At 44.1% G+C, this 14,879-nt stretch overlaps 1 protein-coding gene and 1 pseudogene across 1 annotated transcript; both read right to left on the bottom strand.

Moving 5' to 3' along the window:
- Window positions 1–4,901: 4,901 nt before the first annotated feature.
- LOC133912665 (elongation factor 1-delta 2-like) lies at window positions 4,902–8,584 on the bottom strand (annotated as a pseudogene).
- Window positions 8,585–12,160: 3,576 nt separating this feature from the next.
- On the bottom strand, window positions 12,161–13,407 carry LOC133911099 (SPX domain-containing protein 5-like). Its single transcript, XM_062353313.1, has 2 exons — window positions 13,068–13,407; window positions 12,161–12,960 (listed from the first exon to the last, which is right to left on the bottom strand). The coding sequence occupies exons 1-2, from the start codon at window positions 13,290–13,292 to the stop codon at window positions 12,430–12,432; spliced, it is 756 nt and encodes a 251-aa protein (XP_062209297.1). The 5' UTR covers window positions 13,293–13,407; the 3' UTR covers window positions 12,161–12,429.
- Window positions 13,408–14,879: the final 1,472 nt, after the last annotated feature.

Genomic DNA, 14,879 nt, shown 5'->3' with positions numbered 1-14,879 from the left:
CAGGGATGCCCCCGGGCAGGAGAGACGCCACAATATCACCTTCAGGGAGGAAATGGCACCCGCAGGAGTCATCAACATTGGCACTAGTAGAATGCCGATCTGAGCTTTCGCTCACGACTCCCCACCCCCAAACACATGCACAGAAAAGGCACAAGCTGAGCAAATCTCGCCAAAACCATGCCAAAGCTGAAGCAAGCTTCGGTCGCCAACCGGAGCCAGACCGGCACGCGCCGGAGCGCCGCACTATTGACCGTGGCCACGCAGAAGCATAGCGTTGCCATCCGGATCAGCAACAATAGTGCTCCCAACCGGCTCGGCACCCACCCCCCATTGCCACACCACATTTCGCACGTCACACTGCTGCGGAGGCACCACCACAGCGGCCGAGCAAACAGCACACACAACACTTCAGGGCAAAGCCCAAAGAGGAACCAAACTGCAGCGGGCAGGGGCGGGGGCAAAATCATAGCTAGAGCACAGGACACCACATAGGCGTCACCGTTGCATCGCCACAAGGCAGCCAGCGCACGACAGAGAGCCTGCATGAGCATCCATGCGGATGCATATGCATCGGCCTTGGCAGCACCAGTAGCACCCACGGTAGCAAGCACCAGTGGCACAGCCACGACCGAGACCAGCAGACATCGATCCACGTGCTGACAGCACGCCGCCAGCCACCACCACGCCTGTAACACCCTAAATTTCAAATTTTTGCAATAGTTTAAAATTTTGCTAGAATTTTAAATAGGAGTTGCAATTTTTTTAATAGAAGAACTTAATTTCTACATTTAATTTTGCCATAAGTTTGATGCATTCATGTTGTCATAGTTGCAATAGGTTTTCATGCTTGAAAAATGTTTGCAAAAGATCGCTAGAAGTCGCTCCTTCAAACCCCTTTTGAAATTTGTTCAAAATCTAAAAAAAAAGACATTTCAAAATTGTTAAAAGGTTCTCAGGTCGATTCCTTTTTCCCTGGCCCATTTCTTTCCTTCCCCCTCTCCCTTTCTTTCCTTCCCGCGTGGGCCTTTCTTTTTTTTCCCCCGCTGGCACACTTGGTCGAGCTAGCCTACGCCTGCCCGAGCCGGCCCCTTCCTTCCCTGTCTCCCTGCTGCCTGGGCCCCGCCCCGAGCCAAGCCACGCAGCAAGCCACCAAGCTGCCCGAGCTGACTCCCGTTCTCCTTCCTCCCACTGCTCGGATTGCCCCCAAATTTCGCCGTCACCCATTCAAATTGTCACCTCCCCGCGCCATCTCGACTCAATTAAACCCTGTCTGAGAACCCCACCCCCTATTCATCCCTTCCCGGTCGTTTACCCCTCCTTAATCCCTCACAAATGCGGAAACCGCTGCATTCATCTCCATTAAGCTGCTGGCCATTTCTCTTCAAATCCGGACAATTTGTTGCCTCTCTTGAGTATTTAAGCCGCCCATTGATTTCCTTACGACGTTTTGCACCCATTTCACCGCTCCCACCTCACTTTTCGCTCGGATTCGTCCTAGGCGTCACGTTCTTCTTCAACGCTGGTGAGTAGCTCCGCCACTTCAATCTATCACCGGCGAGCTCCCTTTGACCATTCTGACCCTCTTTCCATGTACTCAGGTGTCCGTGGGTTCGTTTGCGCCGCTCCTCGACCTCCCTCCGCCCTCACCGAGCTTGAAGCCTGTCGGCTACCCCTCTCCGTCGTCGGCCTTCCTTAGCCCCTCTCCGCCGGCTACCCCTCTTTGCGCCGCTTGCCGTCAAAATTTGTGGTCGGATGCGCATTCTCGCGCATCTCCGGTGATGCGTCGGCAACCTCGCCGCCATCGATCGGCCGCCGGCCTTGTTTGCGCTTCCCGGCCGAGCTCCTTCAATCCCTGGCCACCCGATCAAAATCCATCGACCGAAATAGAATACCTCTTCATTTATGTAAATGGTCCACCGTGGACCCATGGACCGGCCTCCAAGCTGTGGTCCATGGGCTCGTAAACTATTTCCATTGGTTTTCCAATTGAGAAATAATTCAGATAATATTTTATGATGTCATAATTAGGATTTTCAGTATAAAAACAATTAGGTTTATTCTCTGAAAATCAAGTAAAATTTGCAGATAAGCCCTTGAAACTTCAAAAGCTCAATACGTTTTGCTCGTAGCTCCAATTTGGGTGATTTCCACGCTCAAATGTTCGTAGCGATGTGTAGAATCTTTTATAGGATTTCTACTTATATTTAGTATAGTTTGGTGTACCGTTCTTAGTAGTTTTCCTTGTGTGCTTTTTCAGTTTGTCGATTAGAAGGTGGTCAATTCGGGAATCTGCAAGAGCAAGTTTTCGAAGACTTCGAGCAACCCTCAGCTGATGGCAAGTGCCCTTGAATATCTTGCTCCTGTTTTAGGATTCATGAGTAGTTATTTATCCTTCATTGCATGCTTGTCTAAATTGGAATCCCATGTTAGGGTTTGCTAGCTTTGTACTATTATTCTTTGTCGTCGTTGTTTAACCATGGATTAAAATGGGTAGTATATGCTTGTGCTTGTGTCTGTAGTGTGAACTCTCGGTCGACACCCGATCACGGCTCTTGAGCCACCAAGTCACAAAGACAAAGCCTCACCCGGATGAGCCACAAAGCCACCAAGGCAAGGTCTCACCACTAGCCTCTCTTCCGGTTCCTTACCGCTGTGATCACTTCGGAGCTTGAGCCATTAAGGCAAAGGTCTTCGTGTCCCTGCACAATCACCTTGCCGCCACTCCACACCAAGTTGAAGGGTCAACAAGCTTGTTAGCGAGTCACCAAGACTCTAAGGTGCCAACATACCACTTGGTACAAGGTTGGATCACTCCTTGATCCACTCTCTAGGCAGCAATCACCTAGCAACACTCTGTCTAGGCCTATAAGTATTGATCACTCACTAATCTTGTGCTTTATCATCTTGGATAATCATATTAAGTACTTTGGTGGCTTGGATATCTTCTCAAGTGTGTATGGGTTTCCTCTAGACTCCAGCAGCATGTCACAGCTTCAAATGACTGAGTGAAGGGGTATTTATAGCTTCAAACCCGCGCACTAGCCATTAACCCAACGACTCAGAAAAGTTGTTAACACCGGATGATCCGGTGAGAACAATAGTACTAACACCGAATCATCCAGTGAGTACACTCTCACAAACTAGCCGTTGGAACCTCACTTAAGCCTTTGTGAACACCGGACACACCGGTGTATACTTTATCTCCATCACCGGACTATTCGATGAGTATATACTTAACATCCGAGCCAACTGCATCCTCTCTATGTAAATTGCTTCGGTGTAAGCATCCGATGCACATCACTTTATCATCAGACTATCCGGTGAGTTGACTTCAACCAACCGAGCCAATGCAATCCTCTCTGGAAATAATGCTTCGGTGTACATAGCATCCATCACCGGACTATCTGGTGCCTTGAACTTCATTCTTCAACACTTGGCACCCTATGTAAATTAGTCAAGTGTTAAGCCTCCGGTGTGTATAATACATACACCGATCCTTCCAGTATGTTGAACTCCTTCTATCCATTTGCATTGTTCATTGTCTGTTGTGTGCAACACATTGATCACCAGACCATTCGATGCTTTGATCTTCAACTTCAATAGTTGCAACCTTCTCTGGACAAAATGCTCTGTGTGTATCTTCTCTAATCATCGGACCTTCTGGTGAGGTCTTCAGGCCTCTCTCCCCTTTGCCAAATATGCTTCGGACCCAGAGCACCGGACCATCCGGTGAGGTAAATCTTCCTGAAACTTCTCTAATTCATTCCAACTTTGTCCTGGCTGCGGTGGATTCTTCATGTATTGCATCTATGAGACCTACTAATATATATTTTTAACAAATATGTTAGTCATATTGACTATATTATTATTAATCACTAAAATCATAATCATAACCTAATATTACCATTTTCGCTACATGATGCCTCATTGCTTCCCATCCCACCTAAGCCCTAATCTGACCTCCACTCAAACCTTAACCCTAAACCCCACCTCCCCATCTGGCCACGTCAGACACCCGATTAGCTTGGCTGCAAAACCATAGTACAAACACTCGTACCTGCCCAGCTATAGCAGGGTTATACATTCTTATATACCGTCTGCGTGCAGGGGTGACAACCAGTCAACCAAGTGTTTGGTTATCACTGAAAATATGATGAAGGTTACCGAACTAAGGTAGTGTTTGGTTAGCACACTATAATCGTAAATGGTAATGGTATCGCAATACACATGAAATGGGAAGCGAATGAATGAAAACTAGATTTGTTTGGTTTGTTAATGTAACAGTGAGGAAGCCGCCGGTGAACAGAGGTGAATCTCGGCCAATGGAAGGCGACATAGGCATCAGCGCATAGTGGGGATCCCGTTTTGCTTGGTCCCGATGACATGCACGGAGCCAAAGCTCAGGGCGGCATCCATGGCGGCGGCGATGGTGGAGCTCCATCGCCAGCATGCAGGGAGAAAGGAGGGCATTGGGAGGAGGAGAAGGGGTTGGCGAGGCTCACTTGTGCATGTGCGAGCTCACCCGAGGTTCAGATGGCATGGGGAGGTGTTGCAGTGGCATTTCACGGCGAGGAGGTGTCGCAGGCCAGAGTTGGAGAAGAAGGTTGTCGGAGAGCTCAATTCCAGCGAGGAATGGCTAAACAGGCTTGGGGAAATGGCAAAGGAGCTCATGGAAACCTTCTTTTGGTGGATCTAGGTGAGAGTTTGGGGGCTGGGAGGGGGAGAAGGCTACTACCGCTGCTTCTGTTGTGATCAGCTGAGAGAGAGAACAGCAGGGATGCCCGCCGATTTGGAGGGGTCGGGTTTCTACTGTGTAGGTAACCGGTTCCCCTATTAATCGATAATAGACTAAGCAAATTAAACAGATGTAAGGGTATATCTTATCCTCCGTCTCCGTAATTGAATTACGTTACAAAACATCTAACCAAACACTATGTAAGTGCCATTGTGCCAAGCTACAACCGCAAGCGTTGAAGGTCTCCAAAATATAAATAATGGCACGAAATAACAGGAAAAGAAAGGTGGCACGAAAGGGATAACCCCGGCAGTCCACCAAAATCCAAACAAATCGTATTTTAGGTAGCAAATGTAGTCAGTTCTACATTACGCCACAACGAAAAGTCGGATGGCAAAGCATATATATAGCGGTTAATATGATGAGCATCGTAGAAACAGTAATGAAAACTTGCAGTGTACTCCACAAAACTTTGGTTCCTTGATGATCCAGTTTTCTGCAGAAAAATTAGCCCATTAGGCTTCCAGCAGAGGTCAAAAGTTAGATTCAAATAGAAACATCAAGTGAGGTTCTTGTTGTAAAGCCACAAAAGCAGGGAAAAGGATCTGTAAGTTAAACTAATAAACTTGGCAGATGCTAATTGGCCTGATCAATCATTGGATAGTAATAACTGTATCATATCAGATCAGTAATAAAGAAACCATGGCACAGTATATGACCGAATAAGAGATTGGATATAGGAGGGTGCAGACTCCCAAAACCTGCAGTACACAACTACCGAGTCTATAATTAGGAACTATTTAAACCAGTATGGGTTGGCAAGATAGGTGATTCAACTGGACTAAAACAAATACACAATCCTCTCTCCTACATACAAGTGGCCAATGAATCAAGAATGTTATAGTGGAGTAGTTTTTATTTATTCGAAGGAATAATGTCTATGACGTGCATGCTGCATAGCCAAATAGTTTTGATAATCAAAAGGCAAAACAATATGATGACTAAGAGGCCCCGGTACAACTACAATTCGGCAGATAACCGCAGTACCAATCAGCTTTCAGCAAAGGTTGGCCATTAGCATGTCTATAGGTCACTTTGGCAAAGACAGAGGTTCTCCAAAAAACCAGCTTTTGTGTGGTTTCAGTTCCTAAGTCCTAAAACTCATACTGTGGCTTTAAGGCTGTTTGAACTAGCTTCAGCTTATGGACTTCTTGAAGCATAGGAAATACATGTGGGATATTCTGTGGGTACTATCACTGAAAGCTTTAGGCCCATTGAAAACAGGATGCCCCAAATAAGCTTCAAGCCAAAGATATGGGGCTCCTGGAGCTTGCAAACTGAAGGTCCAAAAAGCTAACTTACAAAGAAGCTTTAGCTCGGTCAAATAGGTTCTTGGTTCAACTTCTCGGGGAAAAAAAACACAAACATGCCCAAACTGAGCCTAAAGCTAGGCCAAACACGCTCCTATACTACTGGTTATGTGAGCTTAGTAAGTTCCCAACCATATAACTGGCCAGCAAACTACTGGTAATGTGAATATGTTGCATTCAAACAAGGACTCTACCAAAGCCTAATATAAGTACGGAAGCAGGGTGCCCTCATTCTACACAAACAATGTTGAAGGTAACTTACAGATTTTGTTAAAGGCTACAATATCGCAGCTCTGGATGTACTCATTGGTTGGTTCAGTACAGAGATGGTCCTCAATGAGACTGTCGACAGAAACAAGGTCATCCACAACGGTCATCATAATTTGCATCTTCTTGATGCCATATCCAACTGGAACAAGTTTTGCTGCAAACGATGGCATCTCATGTTTAGAAAGGACATGATAAGTTGTTAGCATTGCTTTGAAAAGTAGAATACTACGGAAGAACAGAGTCACATACATGCACCCCAGCGAAGGCCTTCCATCTTCACGCTGCTAACAGCTTCCTCAAGGTTTTGCATGTCAGTTTCATCATCCCATGGCTTTACATCTAGAAGAACTGATGACTTCCCAGCTAAAATAAGATACAGTCCAAGTTAGCAATGGATTTTCTCAGATCATATAGCATAACTTCAGCATTTTGCTAAAGGGTTGGCTAAATGAGCATACATACAATTGAATGAGATCAAATATTCACCACATTCGCCCGCAAAAAAAAAATTCACCACATTAAAATGCGGGTGCAAATTTGACTAAAAAGTTTGTTGACTTTTACATCCCACTTCATGAGTTTTAAAAACACTAAATACGGATTATAGAGCCCCAGGCCCGTACCCTCCTTTCACTAGTTCTTCTCTATATCACTCTCTAATTTAAGTTAAATACTGGGAAGTAAACCAGATAAATAAATGACGGACATACACTATTTTTTCTTGCCAGAAGCCTTAACAGCTGCTGCACGCTCCTCTTCAGTCTCCTCACCGAATAGTTCAACATCATCATCACTTCATCAGACGTCAGCTGCTGCAGTGCCTTAAATTACAGCTGCTTCAGATTTCAGAGATAGAAGCAATAAATTGTCATGAACGTGTTGCCTTGTTACAAATAAAATTTGATGGCAAAAGGTGCTATGTTAAATTGGCTATGATTGGTATTTCAACAATGAAAGCATCTGTTAATCAAGTATAAGTTTTGATCTTGAGCCTGACACTACACAACATTTAGCTTCACCGCCAAAACAAATATACACAACAGTTTGTAACCTTTTTGGTCAGCAGTTTCAGGAGTTGAAGCCACAGACCAAGCAGATGACACAACCTTGATACCTTCACCCTCTGTGGTGACTCCACTGCACATCAAATAAGAGTCCCCTAAGGAACAGAACAAACGGAATGAAATGGTAGATACCAATGGTAGCTCAAGTACACATCTGGACTTTAGTAGAGCACTGATATGGTCGTACCACCTTGTAACGTTGACATAGCTTGCTGGGGGAGCAGATGAAAGCGCAGTGAACACAGCCATGTCATCCTTTGAGGCTTGGTATCTAAAGGGGCAAAGTTTAATAGAGTGTAAGTTTGATGTGACAAGTATGACCATCTGGTATAGGAGCCAACAGCCCAACACGTATCACATACCCGCTGATGTAGCTGCGAGTGAGGAGGTAGTCATTAAGGTTTTGGAGTCCTGCCTCGGAGTTGACATTTGACAAAACAATCGCCATCTCGCCTCAACAAAATGTATCAGGTGATCTATAGGCAAGAAGAAGAAAATAGTTAAGAATAACCAACAATAAAAATCCTAAAATTTATTGATGTAGCAAAGAGAGTAACAACTAAACATATTGCCCACAAATAATCCAAGACATAACTAGAGTCTATAGCAAACATCAAGTCACAAACAAGTAGTAACATGTAAGCAAGCGGCTGCGTTGTGAATTACATACAATATAACTCTAGAAGAAGTAAAAAGATCAGCAACTAATACTAGTAAACAGCAAACTAGACCAACCGATGGTTTTCTTGACCGCCGTCTGAGAGAGTAATAAGCAAGATCGAACACGAACCAGGACCTAAACGAACGAGTAATTCAATTGAGTACTGATCTTGCCTATAACGAAGACAGGTTACGCATGAAGGGAATCTGCTAGGCTCATCGATTCTTCCAAGTACGTACAAGTAAAGAATAGCATGCGGCGTTCAGATGAAACAATTTGTAGGACGAATCTATCAGAGATACTGCATCGCTCGCGATTCAGACTCCCTAATCCCGAGGTGAGATTGAAGAAAGGCATGGTCAGGCAGGCTTACCGGCAAGCAGCAGTGGACAACGGCGGCTCGGCGAGGAGCCGGGAAGGAGGAGACACCGAGCGAATCAGACGATGCACTTGGGCGGGTGGCGGCGGCTGAGGCTTTGTTTAGTTAGGGCTCTGCAATCTTCTCGCTGCCTAGCTGAGGGCCCCTTGGGCTTCAGGGCTGATGGGCCGGACGCCTTTTTGTGAGGATGGGCCTGGACTTCTCGGCTCATATATGAATGGAAATTTGTTTAGCCAAAATGATAGTGATAAACTGATTGATACCTGATACATTCGTCTCCTCTCAAAAGAAAGAAAAACATTGATTCATTAATTAATGTTAAAAAGGGTAAAGTCTATTTTACAACCCTGAACTATTATGGAAAAACAACCCTAAACTTGAAAACCAGACACTATTCAACCTTGAACTACCAAAACCGTTAATGTTTCAATCTTGGTTCGAATTTACAGTGTTTCAAAGTGACATGTTGCTGACGTGGTGATGTGGCCTAATTATGAACCAGTTTTTGAAATTTAGAAGTTAGCAAACAACTTTCAGAAATTCTAGAAAAAATCTCTCTGCGCTATGTAATATTTATAACCTAGATAAATTTGTACACTAGCACTGAAAACGCTATTCCAGTCGGTTCGCGAGGGCTATTCCAATCGGTTGCCTAACCGACTAAAATAGAGTGATTATGATAATTATATATTATCACAGTCGGTTCGAAACCATCTGGAACGATAATTACCTTAGTTGGTTTGTAGCTAGAACCGAGTAGGATAATGGTTCTGCCACAGTTGATTCTGTTCATTAACCGACTGTAATTCCACGTATCAAAGATCAGATATATATAGCTCACATGTCACATATACAGTTCAAATATCACATACATATCACATACACACAATTCATACACATTCACAAATATCACATACAATAAGTTCATACGCATTTTCATTCACATTGAAACTTCCATTCACGGTTCATATAATTCACACTGGTATTTTGCATTCGAAATAAAGATCGCGTAAACAACACTTTGATAGTTCAGCGTTGAATAGTGTCCAGTTTTGAAGTTCAGGTTGTTTTTCCGACTTCTGCGATACTTCCGGTTGTAAAATAGACTTCACCCTAAAAAGATACACCAGGTTAGTTTGGGCGCCCCGACAAATCACTCTCTGCCTACCGGTGAGTGACGACTGACGAGTCCTCTGGTGCCACCTGTCTTGCCGAAACTTTTATCCTCAGAACTGAATCAGTTGCGCATGCTGGAAGTGCATGCAATGATGATGAGGAGTTGGAGATAAGCTTAGAGATCTTTTGATCCTTACGTCTTGTAATCAGTAAGGTAACAATTTCTGGATCTCAGCAGCACGGATGTTCAACAGCTCCAGTGCTGTAAAAGGGAATTGATTAGCACACTGACTGAACCATACAGTAAGGACAAGGGACCAAAGCCACCAAACATCATATACCGGACACATGTTTTGATTGCTATGGTTTTGAGAATATTCAGACAAGATTAGTGGACTACTGTTCTTGACGCTGAACAATGCATGCATCCTAACTAGTTCTAGTTTCAACGCTGTTTAAGGATCTCGGTTGTTTCAGGTCAAGTGAACAACTGGTGATCTAACTGCTACCATTTGAAATTATAAACAGATGTGTTCAGATATCACTGTATCCTTTAGTGTCCTTTCTTACAAAAACAATTAAGCATCAAGCTTGGTCAAGTCTTGCAAACTTTTCGGTTCTTGTACAGTTTGGACTCGCCAAACCACCTTTACCCATATTGCCCAGTACGCATTGGTCGCCTGGTATACTAGTGGAGCAGATCAATTGGTTCGATACTTGGCATATGCTAGCCGTAATTTGCTGCTTTACACAAAAGCGAGGTCGGATAAGATGGGGTCACTTGTAATAACTAATCAGGCGATGCCACTATTGTCCAAGTGCAGCAAAAAAAGGTTATCACCTTGGCATAAATCAGGCATATGCTCATGCTCTGCCTCCAATCTTTGTTGATGATTTTCCAGGTTACGTATGCAACAAAACACCTCGCTTTTCATTTGGTGAAGCTGATGATGAGATTGCTAAAGCGCTTTCTTCCTGATAGGAACGTGATTATTACTGGTCGCATAAGATAGTTTACATTATGGGCGTTTGTAGCATGACCATCTAGAGAGAAGGGGTCATCAATTGTTTGGCACAAAAATCTTCTGGATGGTTACAAGTTCAGCGCAAGAACTTGTTGCTCAGTGTACAAGCTAGTAGGCTTTTAGAAACAAGTTCCTCTGTCGTTTTCTTGTCGTCCAACATATGCCCCGCAATCTGAAAAATGGTCACAAAAATTAAACTAAAATGTCTACAAGGATGGAAACCCTTGAAAAAAAAGTGCAATTTCATCCAGGGGAAGGTTTAAAACAATCTAAATCGATACATCTAAAGTATCTACATGTACTTTTCTCTCTCCAAATGTTTAAACATGCAAACTAAAAGGTAAAATGTTCAGATTGTGAATTAATTATTTTCTGTTCCTGCCTGCTTCTCTGGTGCGAAGGAGAGCCATCCATCATAAAATAAAACCTTCATCTGGAAGCTGATGTTTCCGGTTCCTCAAGGTTTTACTCGTCGACAACCGACAGGCTCTGTCGGCATTTGTTTACACCAATCAGTCCTTTTCTGTACATTCAAGCTCACATGCTTTTCCTCCCTTTTCTACAATGTGGTTTCATAGACCCAATTCTGCATCCCGGCAAATAAAGTTTTTTGGCATTTTGGGAGGAATATCCAGTGTTCATTATTAGAGCAGCAACATGCCCATCCAGCCATCTGTCTGTTCACGTCTATCAGGGACCTTTCTGAAAGAATATTCTTGTCATCTTCCAAACGAGAAAGCAAAAAAAAAAGTGTTGACATGTATCTGAAAAGTCTTGAACGATTATGAATGCATGACGACTGGCATCTTCAAACAACTAATTAGTTCTTCGCACACTACCCACGACCACCGCTCACCGCCGCATATTCGATCGGTCGAAAGGATCATCTTACAATCTGGTGCAAAATTTTCTTCAGAGGAACATTAGCGGTCAGTTGAATTGGCTGTTGGAGTTGTCATCAGGCATTAGATACAGAACTGTGGGGCGCTTTTAAATGGAGAGCTGATTTACCTGAAATAGTATAACCACTTCAACAATAAAAACTTCAATGTTTTTTTCGGTGTTTCGTCATCACTCGTGAGGAGCCCAAGTTGAATGTTCTCTTGGTTTCGGGAATGCACTCGGTCTCTGCACTAATGAGCATATAGTCCTTAGAAAGTTAGTGAACTTGCTCAATGCAATACAAGATCGAAAGCTGGAATTCTGCTTATAATTTTGCCACTGGCTCTTGCTTAAAGCCAAAACGTCACTCTTTTTCAGATGTGTCGCTCAGGGTCTTAAAAATTTCAGTACCCTACTATGTACCCAAAATTTCCCTGACTTAACGCAGCCTTTGTTGCCTGAAGCACAAAGTTTCTCCCAACCCCCTCCCCCCACTTCATCTAGTGCAGAACAGTTTAATACTTCATAAATCTCATCTTTCTTATAACAATCTAAAAAACATGAAATTGGGTAGCTGCTAATTGGAAGAGAAATGTCAAGAACAAGAGAGGATTCTATCAGCATCTTTAATCCACAGTGTGGTATTTGATTTGCTGCTAAAATTACACTGCAAGAACAATGCGAATTGATCCGGCCTTCGACATTATTTACTCCTAGTAGTTAGGAAAAAGTGGGGAAAACAGAGCAAAAGTACACACCAAAAGGAAAAAGATATTACTAACTGATAATTACACATCTGCTCTTTTCAGCCGCATAACAGTGCAGCATTTCGTGACAAATAAAAAGAAATCAAAATGGTAGCCTCCAATTAATTTAATTAAGCACCGCATTGGTGTGTGCTTGTATATTCTGTGGTGTATCACCAATTCACTGCGTGGGGATGAGGGGCGACGGCGGCTGGACCGACTGAAGCAGCCAGTCGGACTCCGGCAGGGGCGCCAGGGGCGGCAGGGAGAAGTGGCCGATGGTGGAGCTACCGCTGCGGACCTCCTGCATGGTGAGCAGCGCGGCGACGGTGTTGCGGAAGATGCTCTGCTCGGCGACGGCCAGCGCGTCGCGCTCCTCCTCCTTCCGCTGGCTGGCGTCGGCAGCTGGGGCGGGGAAGACGGCCTCCGTCATGGCCTCGCAGTCTTTGACGAGCTTGGAGATGAGCTCGGTGGTGAAGAAAGGCTGCTGCAGGACGCTGGCGATGACGGGCAGGCGGAGGAGGCCGCCGGTGCGCTTGTCGTACTTCTTGAGGATCTTGGCGAGGCCCGTGTAGTTCATGCTGCTGTAGTTGAGGAGCAGCACCATCTCGCCGTGGCAGTCGACGACCTCCCGCCGTATGCGCGCGATCTCCGCCTCCACCGCCGGCGCCGGCTTGGCCTCGGCCGCCCTCTGGATCCTCTCCTGCAGTTCCTGCATCCGCAAAAGCACGAGCACGTCGTCAGCAATCTTTCATGTGCACAATGAGGTCCAGGTTGCACCATATTCAAAGGAACACAAGGACGTACGTATGCACATACCCTCTGCCTGATGATGAACTCCTCCTCCTGCTCGAGGAAGAAGTGGTTGAACTTGTCGACCTCGGCGTTGAGCAGGGCGAGGAAGTCGGCCTCGGCGTCAGGGGAGGGCGCCGGGGAGGAGACGGCGTTGACGCGGCGCTTGAGCTCCTTGTAGTTGAGGAACTGGCTCCGCCACTCCGGCAGGCTCTCCTCGATCTGCTTCTTCAGCCGCTTCCCAAACTTCATCTCTGAATTAATTATTACTAGCGCTAATAATCTAGTCCCTAGTCCTAGTACTTAGCTAACTAATCACGTCTCCCAGTATACATGTAATCAAACTCGCTAGATCGCCTAACGTGTGCTTGGGTGCTTGAATGAGAATACGGAGGGTGAAACACTTGTGACGCGCCGCTTAATATAAGCGTGGCGCGCGCGCGCTCGACGAGGAGTTGGGCGTTGGTTGGAGCAGGGGAGGGGAGGGGAATCCGTGGGAGCATATGCTCTGCGCGAGATTAAGGTGGCTTTGGGATGGGGAGAATGGGAGCAGTGTCCGGGATCTGCTCCTTGATTAAACAAGGAAAATAAAGACCCACGTACAAATTATTCCCTCTAATTAAAAATACATAATGTTTTTTATTTTCACGATATTTTATACGCAGTTTTGAACATTATTTTTTATTAAAATTTAGTTATAATATATAATAAAAATATAATATTATAAAAATATTTTTCAAGACAAAACTACCCATGTGTTTTTTACGTTTTAAAACTAAATATTTTAGAAGCTATTGTCGATTAAAATTTTAAAAGTTTGATCAAATATTGATCAAATTGATAAGTATTTATGACATGATGAAATAGCTTGAGGACACATAGTTGTATCCTGCTTGCTGTTTAAAAGAAAAAGAAAGATGTCCCGGAAGATGAAACCGCTATTTTGTAGGCGCCTGTATAAAACTTATCCGCTCCACGCGTGCATCCTCTGTTCATCTCGCGTGCTTGCGCAAATAGTTCGTCCAATCTTCGTGTCGGTGCAAAAAGCAAGAAGAAATTTCGAAAGCAAGACAAGGAGAAGTCGAGGCAAAAGTCTGGATATCCGGTAGTTCTGTGTTTTCAAAATAAAAAACTTGCAAAACTCAGTTTCCTGTCTGAGGATAGAATTTTTTTTTTTCAAAACCCAGTTCGTTGAATAAAGTTCTTGGAAAGAAAGCACAGTTACAGGCGCACAATAATCTTACTATGCTTCTCTGACTTTATGGTGCAAAGTCAGAAGATCCAAGGGGACGAGATCATGTGAAGTATGGTCCGTATATTAGTGGATATGCAGTACATCAGAGGATTTGGGTTGAACATTTTACCATTTTAACGTATGAGCATACAAAAATTCATATCTAATACATATGACTGTAGTTCATTTGTAAAAGGCAAGAGATACACAATATGTGGGTAAAATAATTATTTTAGAAAATGTGTGCATAAAACCATTAGCATCGTTAGTGTTATGAATTTTGTATATGAAATGAAATGTTATCACAACATTGTGATAGGTGCTAAATAAAGCTAAAATATATATGCTTGCTGTGCGTTAGTATTAAAAGAAAAGATCTCAAATAAAAAGATAAAGGAAATAGATGTCAACCAATGCAGAGTGTAGCGTAGCAACAAGTAGATGTAGCAATTTGAGAGTGTGGAGAGAGAAAAAAGCATGGATGCTCCAATGAGCGAGCAGAGTGACACAGGTTTGCAACTTCCAAGCATGATACCGTACTTGGGGTTGTAGCGAATGGCAGGTTCTTTTGCCGACTTTTGTTTTGTTTATGTTGCGTTTGTGGA

The sequence above is a fragment of the Phragmites australis genome, chromosome 3 (assembly GCF_958298935.1).
Source record: "Phragmites australis chromosome 3, lpPhrAust1.1, whole genome shotgun sequence".
Taxonomy (NCBI): domain Eukaryota; kingdom Viridiplantae; phylum Streptophyta; class Magnoliopsida; order Poales; family Poaceae; genus Phragmites; species Phragmites australis.
This window is presented reverse-complemented; position numbering and strand designations above follow the sequence as displayed.

Coding starts and splice junctions, on each gene's coding strand:
- LOC133911099 (XM_062353313.1), bottom strand. CDS start 13,292: ATGAAGTTTGGGAAGCGGCTGAAGAAGCAGATCGAGGAGAGCCTGCCG. Junction 12,961..13,067: donor AGTTCATCATCAGGCAGAGG/GTATGTGCATAC, acceptor TTGCGGATGCAG/GAACTGCAGGAGAGGATCCA.